This window comes from Thermobia domestica, chromosome 8 (genome assembly GCF_964235325.1).
Source record: "Thermobia domestica chromosome 8, izTheDome1.hap1.1, whole genome shotgun sequence".
NCBI classification, from domain to species: Eukaryota; Metazoa; Arthropoda; class Insecta; order Zygentoma; family Lepismatidae; genus Thermobia; species Thermobia domestica.
In genome coordinates, this window is record NC_137461.1 from 287,778,503 (window position 1) to 287,792,790 (window position 14,288).

General features: G+C 38.4%; 1 protein-coding gene across 3 annotated transcripts in view; it reads left to right on the plus strand.

The window, feature by feature from the left end:
* Nucleotides 1-14,288, plus strand: part of Pak (serine/threonine-protein kinase PAK 3-like protein) — a 77,449-nt gene that overhangs the window by 42,016 nt on the left and 21,145 nt on the right. For all 3 annotated transcript variants that reach the window (XM_081769932.1, XM_081769934.1, XM_081769933.1), the window contains exon 6: nucleotides 1,826-2,055. In XM_081769932.1, the coding sequence (XP_081626058.1) occupies nucleotides 1,826-2,055 (230 nt within the window). The remainder of the gene's footprint in view (nucleotides 1-1,825; nucleotides 2,056-14,288) is intronic.

Here is a 14,288-nt window from a genome sequence, read left to right on the forward strand (position 1 = left end):
TTATGCATAGAAGCCCGATTCGCATATAAGTGACCGATTTTAACCCTCCATCCGTATTGACATAATGAAGTAATCCATCCAAGGTCGAGAATGCTAAGAGTACTACTACAGGGTGGGTGCAAAGTAACTCCCTATTTTTAATATTTTGCCCTCCTAAAATATTGTAGGTATAAACAATTTTTGCACACAAGTAGTTGATAATATATCTTTCCAAAAGTTACAACTCAATGTGTGCTCCATAATTTCTAGATACTGTATCAGATGAACAGGTACATTTGCTACGACCTTGCTCATGACCTCGGCAGGTACGCTACTTATGACCTCATGGATCTTATTCTCAAGTTCGCCAAGAGTTTGTAGTTTGCTGCGATGCACTTCTGCCGGAGCCCTCCCCCAATAAGAAATCGCATGGGATGAGGTCTGGACTTTGTGCTGGTCATTCTGTGGGACCCCGGCAACCTATCCAGCGCCCTGCAAAGCATTATCAAGCCATTGTCTTAGAGGCAAGGCGTAATGAGGGGGAGCTCAATCTTGCATAAATAACAGTTCATGTGACTGGGCCCATTCAGAAATTGTAGGCCATACAAAATTTTCTAACATTTCCAGATATCTTTCAGCGTTCATAGTGTCTTTTAATAGATAGGGTCCAGAATGTGAGAAGTTAATCCACACCACACTGTCACTTTCGGCTTGCCCTGCATATTTTTAAGTCTCTTTGGGATCTTCATCTACCCAATAATTCCTATTATGACGATTAACAAACCTACAAGAAACACCGCTTCATCACTCCACAGAATTTTTTCAAACACATGTGGATGATCTTCATGCCATGCAAGCAAGCATCATTTCACAGAATTCAACACGCCTATCGCAGTCATCTGGTTTCAACTTTTGGATAATGAAGCTTCCGTGGTCTGTAATGTAACTCTTTGTAGAGACTTGCACGCATGGAATAGCGTGTAATGTCATTCTATCTTGCAGCCTGCCTTGTTGACTTTAAAGAGTTTCGCTCGAACATCTCCCACACTGTGGCCACATTCTCCTCTAATACCGAAATCGAGGGCCTACCTGATCTCTTAATGCCCACGACATCTGCCGTAGTCATTAATTTTCTATGACAATTTTTAATTGTTTATGCGTCCAGAACAGCTTGCCTCCCATGTTGACCCCTCGACCACCGTTTAATCTGAATTACAGACTACCGCACCTCAAATCTTGCTGCAATTGTGGATCTCTCCTCAGTGTTTAATCGTTCTGGAATCTCTGTAGCTTCAAAGAAACAAGAAAAGCTTACTTGGCTGGAAAAAATGGCTTACTTTAGCCTATGAAACATAATTTTCATTGCTATCTACACATAACATGAATAGAAGTTCACAATTACTTACCACCCGCCCTAAAAAATTCTGTTAGCAGAAGCTAGCTTTTTTCTTCATATGCATACGAGATTTTGAGATACATCGTGGCACATTTCTACAGTATATTTTGGAGCCAACTGCAGATGATTGTACGAGCTTTATTTGTGCAGGACAGTACACGTGGCTGCCGGACATATAGAACCCAATAGATGGCGTTGCTGTAGCTTTTCCTAAACGTAATTGGATGTTAAATTTGGGTACTTGTATGCTAATCAGTCGTTTGTGTTACCTGTTCCTGTACTTGCTACAGATACAGGATGAAGTCGGTAAATCACTGCTTGTTGCTATTTTGCATATTGCCTTTGATTTGATTTTCAAAGATCTTGAAGTGTTTGATCATACTTTTATTTATGGTACCGAAGACGGATGTAGACGTATTTGATTGTGATGTTTGTCTTCTTTTGTTTCAGTATACAAAACCAATAGAAGAGGAAACAACAACAACAACACGAACTACAAACGGAACATTTACATTGGATAAAAACAAAAATAACGCAGTGCCTGCGCCAACGATTGATCGTGGTGATAAAGCTCGTAAAAAGAAGATGAGTGACGAGGAAATTTTAGAACGGTTACGAACTATTGTCAGTGTAGGTGACCCAAATAGGAAATACACCAAGATGGAAAAAATTGGACAAGGGTGAGGATAGTGTTTATGTTGTGCTTCGTAGTGAAAATTAAAAGTAATTCAATTTTATGTTGCTACATGTGGAAGTTTCAGTGTTTCACGGCCAGAACAGTAAGTATGTAACGTCATGATTGTGGTTTCAACTGGATGTTATACGATTTGTTTTTTTTCTCTTGGTATCTGGTAAGTTGTAGTAAACAAATGTATCGTGAGTATTAATAAGTCCGTCTGATTACAAGGATGAAACAAAAAGAATAAGCGGAATGATATTTCTTTACTGTAAAACAAAACTTGGTTACGGCTATTAAGAGCCTGCTGTACTAAAAATAATACAAAATTTACCATTTTTCTTTTGCTTATTTTTCATAAGTGAAAGGAGATAATGAAATGTAACTTACCACAATCATAGATAATGCTATTCTACAACAGAAAGTATGTACCTGAAGAATTTTCAGTGTTGCCATCCATAGAAATTACACAGTGTTGCAGGAATAAAATTTCCTCCAAAATCTAAGTTAAGACAGCAACTAGAGGAACGAACTCAACTGCATTTGATTATGTGTCATGTTGTTTTGGTATTCTGTCAACTACTTTTTAAATAACATTATTATTTAATTTTAATAACTATATGTTAAAACTGTTTTGTTTATTGCAATCTAAATACAACTATTACTTGAAAAGTAGTTCACAGGATACCAAGACATGATAAGTAATCAAATGCAGTTGCTGCCTTAACTTACATTTTGGGAGAAATGTTATTCTGGCAACACTGTAATTTCTATGGATGGTAATATTGAAAATTCTTCAGGTTCATATTTTCTGTTATAAAATAGCATTATCTATGATTGTGGTAAGTTGCATTTCATTATCTCCTTTCACTTGTGAAAAACAAGCGAAAGAAAAATGGTAAATTTTGTATTATTTCTAGTATTCTGACTCTTAAGGAAAAAATAAACTGCTCAATTATTTTCAGAAGTGAATTTTCTCTTTACACGTTTAATTCTGTTCTCCAATGATTTTAGACTGTTATCTCCTTGTGGTTAAAATTACACCCAACAAAAGCCTATTAGACTCATGCTCCAGTGGAGTAAGTCTACTCGTGTCCTTTAGGCTGATAGTAGCTTCCGTTCAAGTATTGCTGCTCACCCGTCAGATCCTTTTAAAGACTTCTGCTTCTGTAGAATAAGCGTACTCTTGCGATGCCTCGCTTCCGGTAGGAATGGGCGATGACAGCCGACAAAAGTTTATTAGACTACTACTCCCGTGGAAAGTCTACTCGTGTCCTTGGGGGACAATGGCTTCCACTCAATCATTTCTTCACATTCAGCAACCGCTACTGATTAATCAGCGAACGACCATAAGCCAGAAGTCAGTTATTAGCAGACTACTATCCATTTCATAAAGATAGGCCCCTGACTTCGTGGTGTTGCCATGACGTTCAGTCAAAACTTATATTGCATTGTCGTACCTCGTTGGAATTACTGGAATGTTGTCTTTTCAATACTTAAGACATACAAATTTTCTTTGTACTATGTAGTGAGAAAAAAATAAAAATTAATGAAAAAGTGCGTATTTTTTCGTACTTTTTTGGTAGATCAATGTTTATAGGACTATATCTCAGAAAAGAGATCACGTGAAATAATTTCCTGTGCACAATATGTAGATGCATCCATTAACTGTAAGTTGTGAAAAATTCAATTTTCATCACTTGATACTTTTTGTGTAATTAAAACAAATGTACGACGCTCTGATCTCCTTTACCATGGTAGGTAGAGAAACGTACAAAACACTGTTCGAAAATTTGGAAGTCTAGTTTTCCAAATATTTGAATCTATTAACAAAAAAGGTTTAGTTGGTAGAGTATTTATTTTTTTTTAAAAAATTTTTACTTCAACATATTCTCTGCGTTAAGCGGTGAGCCATGTTGCAGCCCAGTCTTTAAATTCCCCGCGCTTATATGAAGATACAGCATACAGTAAGTGGAAGTGCGGCACCGCTGTCGTACAGTGTTGCCGCGTTCAGGAAGCCTGTAGCGCGAAGCCTACTTCATAAAGAATGTAATAGGAAAAAGTATTTATTATAATCTTTCACATCATAAAAATAATAATAATGCATTACACATCTCAATGTAATCAAAATAAAACGTTGAAGTAAAACATCCAAAAACTCATCTCTTAATCTATTTACTTCATTCACTTTCGTAATTGGTTTGTTGACTCATCGCTGCTCCTGCTATCTTCCTGAACACTTATTAACAATGGGTGATATCAATAAAAATAAGTAACTACTCCTGAGAAGTCCTGCTGGAGAATCGGAGTAACTACACCTGGAGTAATCTCCTCCCTCAATTTCGTATCAATAAAACAAGCCACTACTCAGGTCTAGTCTGCTCAAGATTTATGAACGTTTTCTCGCGCTTCCTCTGCACGTAGCACTGAGTCGTATCAATAAAAGAAGTGATTACTCATTTCTCCCATTCATCGCGCAGTCATTTCGTTGTTTTTAACCTATGGCGTATTATCTTAAAAGCCATGAAACGGGCAAGTAGCAACGATAGCTTCAATCAAAGTGCATTTGTGGATATTGTAAAAGAGTTTCCAGTGGTACTTTCAAAGTCACAGCTACCAGAAAATAAACGAAGGAAAGCCGAAACTTTGAAGGTAATTACAGTGAAATGCAACGAAATATCAAATACACCTACCACTGAGACACAAATTCAAAAGAGAATCTTTAATATTCGAGCGAGAATAAAACAAAAATAAACAAGAAAAAATAAAAAATAAAAAATAAAAAAACGGGAAAGAAGAAAGTAATACCGAAACCATGGGAATGAACCTATTTGAGCTGATGGATGTTGATTGGAATCCAGCAATATCAAGATTAACACGACAAGCGCATATCACGTGTTGTTCAAGGTCTTTGTAGATTGTTTGGCTTTTAGAACGAAATCAGACACTTGGCTCCTTTGTTTTCTTTTTAAAAAAATCCAGCCACCCACGTCATAAATCACGTCCATCTGATTGCGTTTTCCACACCATACGTGTCCCCTTTCGCCTTGACATAAACAAAATACATTCTCATGTATACACCCTTTCTATCAACGTTGAGTTGAGTTTATTATTAGTTTAACGTCCTTTTCAGTAGCGTACCTATATGAGACAGAACCCACTGATTAACGTGGAATCCAAACGACATGAGCTCCTGCCGGGAATCGAACGCGGGTCTCCTATGCCAAAGGCATGTACGCTAACCGCTTAGCCACGAAATAGCTCTTCCTATTAACGTATTACTCTCCAAAATACTAGGTTTCTTTAATGCCACTTGTGTATAGTCAAGTGCTCCGATAGCACCCGGAAATGTATATTGTTCTTGCCACTCTGTCTTTGCTGTTTGTATATTACGCACACTTCCGGAAACAATCCATTTTCATAGACAGTACTTTGAGCCACACCAGAATCCCCTGACATTCCGACCTGGAATCCCGGATCACTCACGTAACGCAAGAAAACCAAGGGCACCGATTTCTCTGTAATTTTTTTGGGGGGGAGGGCATTCAGATGCAGAAGATATATATATATATATAAGACAAATTGCACTCTAATTATGCCAAATATTGTATATTCATAAATACAATAGGGGGCCCACATGAGCATTGGGGGGCCCGGGCCCCCACAGGATCGGCGCCCTTGGAGAAAACCCGCATCTTTTCATCATTACGTAGTCCACCACCCCGAATTTCGGTTGATTCTCCTTAAAAAATGTTGTGCTAATCACTACATTTTCTTTCATAAACTTATAATGCTTTTTGTAATCTCCATTTCCAACATTTCTATGCAGTTTATAAGTTTTTCTACGTAGTAAAACAATGGGTGATATCAATAAAAATAAGTAACTACTCCTGAGAAGTCCTGCTCGAGAATCGGAGTAACTACACCTGGAGTAATCTCCTCCCTCAATTTTGTATCAATAAAACAAGCCACTACTCAGGTCTAGTCTGCTCCAGATTTATGAACGTTTTCTCGCGCTTCCTCTGCACGTAGCACTGAGTCGTATCAATAAAAGAAGTAGTTATTCATTTCTCCCTTCCGTCGCGTGGTCATTTCGTTGTTTTTAACTTTGGCGTAATATCCTAAACGCCATGGGAGGGACAAGTAGCAACGACAGTTTCAATTAAAATTCATTTGTGGATATTATAAAAGTTCCAGTGGTACTTTCAAAGTCACAGTTACCAGAAAGTAAACGAAGGAAAGCCGAAGCTTTGAAGGCAATTACAGTGAAATGCAACGAAATATCAAATACATCTACAAATGAGACACAAATCCAAAAGAGAATCTTTAATATCCGAGCGAGCATTAAGAAAAAAAAAACTAATTTGAAAAAGAAAACGGGAAATAAGAAAGTAATACTGAAACCACGGGAATGAACTTCTTGGAACTGATGGATGTTGATTGGAATCCAGCAATATCAAGATTAGCACGACAAGTGAATATCACGTGTTGTCCAAGGTCTTTGTAGATTGTTTGGCTTTAAGAACGAAATCAGACACTTGGTCCTTTTGTTTCCTTTTTTAAATAGTCCAGCCAGTCACGTCATAAAGCACATCCATCTGATTGCGTTTTCCACACAATACATGTCCCCTTTCACCTTGGCATAAAAAAAATATATATTCTCATGTATACACCCTTCCTATCAGCGTTGAGTTGAGTTGGTTTTGAGTTTAATGTCCTTTTCAGTAGCGAGGCTATATAAGACGAGACCCACTGAGTAACTTGGAATCCGAACCATATGAACTCCAGCCGGGAATCGAACGCGGGTCTCTCATACCAAAGGCATGTACGCTATCCGCTTAGCCACGAAGGAGCTCTTCCTATTAGCGTATTCGTCTCCAAAATACTAGGTTTCTTTATTGCCACGTGTTTCTAGTCAAGTGCTCCGATAGCACCCGGAAATGTATATTGTTCTTGCCACTCTGTCTTTGCGGTTTGAATATTACACACACCTCCGGAAACAATCAATTTTCAGATTTCGCAATAATCGCATCCATTACACTTGTAGTAGTCATAGACACAGTACTTTGAGCCACAACAGAATCCCCTGACATTCAATTCAGACCTGGAATCCCGGATCACTCACGTAAAGCAAGAAAACCCACATCTTTTCGTCATTACGTAGTGCACCACCCCAAATTTCCGTTGATTCTCCTAAAAAATGTTGTGCTAACTACTTTACATTTTCTTTCATGAACCTATGTTTTTTGTAATCTCCATTTGCAACATTTCTATGCAATTTATAAGTTTTACTACATAGCAAAACAATCATATAATCTGCCATATTTTGCACGGAGTCACCTATTTAGCTTGCTCCACAAATTTGGAGAAGTTACTAGCATCACAGAAGAGTCTTGATTTTTATTGATATCAAACGCGGAGTAGTTATTCGGCTCGAGAATAGAGGTGTGGTTACTTCAAAAGGGCGGGGCTTCTCCGAGGTCAGCCGAGACGACTAGTGCTCAGTTCTCTTTTTATTGATACCAATGCGAGTAACTACTTCAAAATTGGGCGTAATGAGTAACTTCTCCGTTTTATTGATATCACCCAATGGCTCCATTTCTACCTCAAGATTTATCAGTATACACGCTTTGCAGCTTAGGAACATGTTAAAGGTTGAAAAGAAATGTAGCCTTGGCAATCACGTGTTCACCCAAGTTCTGCGATCAATTCCCCTGCCGAATGTACAGTAACACAGAATGGGTCCTTTGTTTTCTTTCAATGAAAGAAAACAACGCAATGAGTAGCTGACGAGGGCTGTATTTGCGTCTAATCACGTTGCACTGATTACCTCTTCAACACTTCCCTTCGGTTCGTAGGCGTCAAAAACTCACACACGCATATATATATATATATACATGTATATATATATATATATATATATATATATATATATATGGATATTCCTTTACGAGCGGCGGTATTACAAAAAGAAGAGGCAAAATTTTTAGCGATAATGAAATTGCAGAACTGATGAATGACTCCGACTCAGACGGTTATGAGTTAGTAATGAATAGTAATGACATTGATTATTCTGTGCTCAATGGCGTATTCGGGAGTGAACGAGGTAGTAACTCGGTTTCAACTGAACCTGAGGCTGCGCCGGGAAAGAGAGAAAAAAACGTGTCGTTCCTATTCAAAGACAGATTTTGATGTAGCTTGGAGCGATAAAATTCAAGTAAACGCAAAAACCCTGTTTAGTGGTGTCCCGGGAATTGATCAAAATGTTGGGCTATCTACAGAGTATTCCGCATATAAAGTGTTTCAGCTGTTTTTCCCGATGAAGTTTTATAGTTAAAAAAAAAAAGAGTTGAGTTGATTTTGAATTGAACGCCCTGTTCAGCAGTGAGGCTATATGAGACGTGGACCTACTGATAAACGTGGAATCCAGTGAAAGGAAGTTTTTAATAAATATTAGCGTTTATTGCAGGAATGCAAATAACCACTCGCCCCGGGCGTGTGGTTCATCGGTGCGGGCGAGTATTTAATATCATATGGAAGTAAATTATTTTTATTATGTGATGTGGGCTAGTAACTTTTTTCTTGGGCGAGTAAACTTTTGTTGCTTATTTGCATTCCTGGTTTATTGCCTGATATATAAAGTTGGACTTTGCGTGGGAGAGTGCTTCGAAATGTACAACACTAAAGAGAAGTACTGGGACTCCTAGATCTGAAAACAGATTTTCTGTGAAGTGTAAACTTAATACTACATATCAACTAAGGTTGTCTCGTATAATAAAGTTTGTGCTTGTATTTGTTTCTGTGCAAGTGTATTTTGTACTGCGTGCAGTAAGTGAAAAACTGACAAAAAGCAACAAATTTTCGAGGACCATCACATGCAAATCCAAACAAAATAAGAGTTCGCTTTTCTAATTTTGAACACTTGGCACATTTACTGTATATCCTGTTAATTTCTAAGAAATTGGTTTAAATCTGTGGAGACAAAATTTTAAAAATATCTAAAAAGTGCCGGATAGTGTGCATGACAAGTTTAAATACCCGTCCGGCTGAGAGTGTATAGCGCCAGGAAAATGTGGCAACGTAGCACTCCGTATAAACTGCGATAGGAAAGGGCGCAAAGCTGAGAAAATCATAATGTCATATTTGTGATTGTTTATCTTTTAAAACAAGTCAAAACAGTTTGGTTGAAAAAGCTACTTTAAGATCTTTCTAAAAGTTTTTTCAGATTGTAAATACACCGCAGCAATTCAGAGATAATGATGTCCCACTTTTTAGTGAATAACAAGAAAATTACTACGTGTTGAGTAATGAAATTTTCAGAACTTACAGATAATATATCCATCTACATATCGTGCACAGGAAATTATTTCATGTTATCTCCTTTCCGAGATATAGTCTTATAAACATTGATTTACCAAAAAAGTACGAAAAAATACGCACTTTTTCATTAATTTCTATTTTTTTCTCACTACACAGTACAAAGAAAATTTGTATGTCTTAAGTATTGAAAAGACAACATTCCAACAATTCCAACGAGGTACGACAATGTAATATAAGTTTTGACTGGACGTCACGGCAGCACCGCCAAGTCAGGGGCCTATCTTTATGAAATGGATAGTAGTCCTCTCGCTAAAATTACGTGTCAGTTTGTTCGTCTGATTTTTAGTTCTTATCAAGAGCATGAAAATGTAAATGATGAAGTTAACACGAAAAGAATAATAAAGCACAGATATCTTGTATATATTATCTTATAGTTACCTGTTTTCCTGTTAACAACTTGAAGTTTCAAAATGTTGAATCTATTGAGTTTACAGATTCAAGTTCGTAACAACGAAACAGATATGAGAATCAAAAGACTCGTATCACTCATTTCATTGATATCCCTGCTACAAAGGAAAACCAATTTTCGATTGTATTTGGTGAGTTTTTTTTTTTTTTAATAATTTAACTCAGGGGCGTATCTAGGACAGACTTCTGCGGGGAGGCGATGGGTTGTAATACTGCTACTTAGAGCTACTTTTAAGAGCTCCAAACTCTGAGATGGGTTTTATTTATGTATAACATAAGAAAGTTTCCTCTTTTTTTTGGGGGGGGGGGGAGCGATCGCTCCCCTGGATCCGCCCCTGATTTAACTTTTAAAATCCGTGCCACAGCATATGGTATCAGAAAGGTGCTGTCATTCAAGTGGTATTTATACGTATTTAAATACTGAGTGCGTCAAAAAAAGTATACATACTTCGAAGTGTCATACATAATTTATTTTCCAATCTATAAAGGTTAAATTGTTGGAAAAATAAGGCTATATTTCAATTTGAAAAACGTGCACTTTCTGGTCAAATTGAATGTACCAAATGGTAATTAAAGTAAGTGTTGAAAATAATAGATTTCCGCATCAATACATCTCTTGAATACGAGTCACGACTGCTTCCGTAGTTCACACCAAAATATCCAGTGGGATTTCTGTGCACACTCTGTGAAACTCATCCCGTGTTCTGTGAATTACGATAATATATCTCTTCATTTACTGTGCCCTATAAGAAAAAGTCGAGCAACGTAAAGTCTAGAGAGTGTACAGGAAATTCAATCAGTCTTATTCACTAGCCTGGTTGTCCCCGCCAAGTGAACTTTGAGGTGGACAAACACCGTGTGCGTGGGTTTTCTCGGGGTTCTCCCGTTTCCCGCTACTTTCTTCATTCCACCATTTCATTCATCACTCATCATCACCGTCTCCTTTAGCCTAACCGGCATAACCGTGGGACGTAAAACTCAAAGATTTCATTTCATTTCACTAGCCTGGTACATTTTGATCCAGGTATGCTCGCACACCCTTGTGGTAGTGTGACGGGGCGCCATTTCATTGGTAATAAAACTGTCATTACCGTACATTGCACGAATGGCAGGAAAAATGGAATCACTTTTCTCCAGTTACAATACCATCAAAATAAAAAGATTCAGTGAGTCTCCCGTAGGAGACTGATGACACCACATATTTATACGAGGGAAATTCGCATCCTTTTCAGCAGTAATGTGGAGATTATGTTCAGCCCAGGACACACAGCTATCATATTAACAATTCCATTAAGTCTGAATTATGCTTCATACGATCAAATAGTACAACCCACAAATCCCGGTTCACGTGAAACTATCTCCTGAGTCCATTCACAAACTTGTATTCTGCGGTCTCGGTCGACATCAGTTAACTGTTGCACCAGCCTTGAAATGTGCACACGCGATTTAATGTACACGTAACACAGAACTAGCGCTTACATCGCACTCACGTGATGCTTGCCGTGATTTTTGTGGTGAACGCTGAAGCAGTTCCACCACCGCAACAGAATTCAGCACTTGCGAGGCCGCCATGATCAGCTTTTCTGCATATCACACACTTCTTCATGAACCTCGAAATTGTCTCGTAGACGTGTAATTGTTACACTTGAAGATGGATCAGCTTCATATTCACAAGGAGACTTACGAAGTGTCACCGATTTGAATGAAACTTTGCACACTTGTAGAACATCGAAAAATAATCGACACTTTTTTTTTCGGCTATGGTGAGGATTTAAGGGTGAAAATCACCCTTTAAACGTTAGGGGTGGTCTCTAAGCATAGACCGAAAACAACCATTTAATTTAGAAGAAAACATACTGCTAGGGGGGAGGGGATTAGGACAGCTGATTCAGAATATGACACCAAAATTACAAAATTGAAAATGGTGGATCTGCTGTGACTGATTGTTATCGTATTTTCTAGCGCTTTTAAATTCGCTATCTAGATGCAAAAATAAGATCACTTGTAGATTTTCCTCTCCTAGATTGGTGGACACTCGATCGAAAAAGTGTAAAAAGTTTTTTCAGGGCAGCCATCCTGAATGAGGTTTTCCTGGCTTTTCCTCGTGCACACCAGACAAACGCCGGGATGGTACCTAACATATAGGTCCTAAGCCGCTTCCTTCCTTCCCTTTCGCCGGATAGTGTGCTCGCCGAGGGACGTTATCCGTCAAAACGTGACGGGCTTAATGTCAGCATAGATGCCGAAAGCCCAGAAATCTAAATCCTTAATCCCTATTTTGTCTTGCATTTACTGATCGAAAATTTTCGTACATAGGCTTGTTAATGTTATTGCACGTTGCTTGTTGCATATACAGTATCTTTCTTTAAGGTGGAGACGTTTCTTTGTCTCCAGACAAACGTCTGTAATTGTCTGTGCAGGTATTTACTCTGTCATCTGTTGTGAAATTTCTGTTTACCAATATCTTCAAGTGCTTCCTTCTTTATAGCTTTTGATTTTGTGGTCATGTTGCAGCTGTCCTCAAGTCGCTGTTTAAACTTCACCCTTTATATAATCCTGACCACGCTTTTGTCATTTCTTTTACTTTTATCTTCCATTCTTTGTTCTGTATTTGTGCTTATTGTTTAGAGGTATTTCTGGGCTATTTTTTCCCCGTCTTTCTTTGTCTCACACTGAGCAGGACGTGTAAAAGTCCGCTATGGGCTCGGGCATGGCAACACACAATTGTTGCAAGTGATTTTGTTTTACGAGCTCTGACTGGGACATTCTGCACACCTGGCCGCGAAAAACGTAAACGTATGCACAAAACATAAACGTCCGTGTATTGGACCAGAAATGATGAATGAACGCGCCATATATCTTTGGTCTACGAATTGTGTGCCGGTGATATGAAATTGAAAAATGAGTCCCACGGCCACCGACTAACAGTATGTTCTGATGGGTTCCTTAGGAACACAGTGGAAACTGACCCTTGGAAAAGTACTCGTGTAATTATAGATCGATATAATCATCATCGATATAGAGCATTGCATGACTTCACAGTTTCCACAGCAACAGACTTGGTTGTATTCATATCACTACTACATGCATGCTTTCCAGAAAACATTTACTATGTGAAAGACATGAACATGTGAATGAATGAACCCTTAAAGAAATATTGGGAGCAAGGTGGCTCAGTGGTAGAGCGCTTACCTCTGGTACGTGAAATCCCTGATTCGATTCCGGCCAAATAAGTTTGTGGTGAACAACATCGTGCTCGTGGGTTTTCTCGAGTACTCCGTTTTCCTCCCACTTTCTGATTTCACCGATTCTTCCATCATCATTCACTTGCTTTAATCATTGTCTCCCTTAGCCTAAAGGGCATAATCATGGGACGGTAAACAGAAAGATTTCATTTCATTTTTCATTTCCTAACAGAAATATCTTTGAACGGAATAGCATGCATAGCAATTGTAGCTGCCATGTATCTGTTGAAAGCCAGCGATGTTTTAGCCATCTGACGTGAAGCTTTTCCCTAGTGCAGTTCGATATGGTGGATGTCACACCATACAATGCTAGTATTTCGTCTGTGTAACTTAAACGTATGGTGTGTTCTTGGCAATAAGCAGCAATGATTTTAACATTTTTTCCGACCTTATAAATCTTTAACTTCCGTCTGTAGCAGAAGACAATTACGACCGTAAAACCTCAGGAGAAATTTTCTTTGCATTAACGCACAGAGTTACATAGGTCTTTTCATAGATGATCCGAACTTCCCCAGAGTCACTTAAGTAAATCCATGCTTAATCAGTTATCACGACAATAGTTGTGGAGTAGGATAGGGGGCATAACGTTTAATTATAACACTTACAGTGGCCCTTCCTACCACAAGACCATTTTCCCGATACTGTACTGCTGTGTAGAAATTCAAATGTTTGCTTGAGAAAGAGCCATGACATATTCTTCTCAAGAGTGACTCTTTCGGCGGCTTATTGCTCATTGTAACACTAATCTGCTACACAGCATATGAGAAACTGATACACGTGCATAGTTTTGTTGCTCAGTGAAGCCGGTTTGACAGGTTCCGCTGTGTGCAGAGTGTTCGAATAAAAACAGATCAGTCTGAGTTACACTATGAAACCTTTCCGTACCCACCGCATTCATTTGACGCCTTTCCCACCTCTTCAGTATGTCGATTAGTTCTTGACAGGGAAGATCCATGATAAGATTTGTTCGCATCGTAGACTCAGATTTCTATCGCCATGGAATCCAATCGTTGGCTGTAACTGGAGATATTACTTTGACTAACCGGCTACAGTAGGTTTCATTTTTTTAGTCGTTGAAAGGGACACGTGTAAGTTGAACATTTCGATCGTACCAACCGGGTACATCTATTCTAGTGCTTTCCCTATGACTAATATCAGTCGTGTATAGTATTTATTCTGTAATTTTGTTTTGTTGTGTGGAATT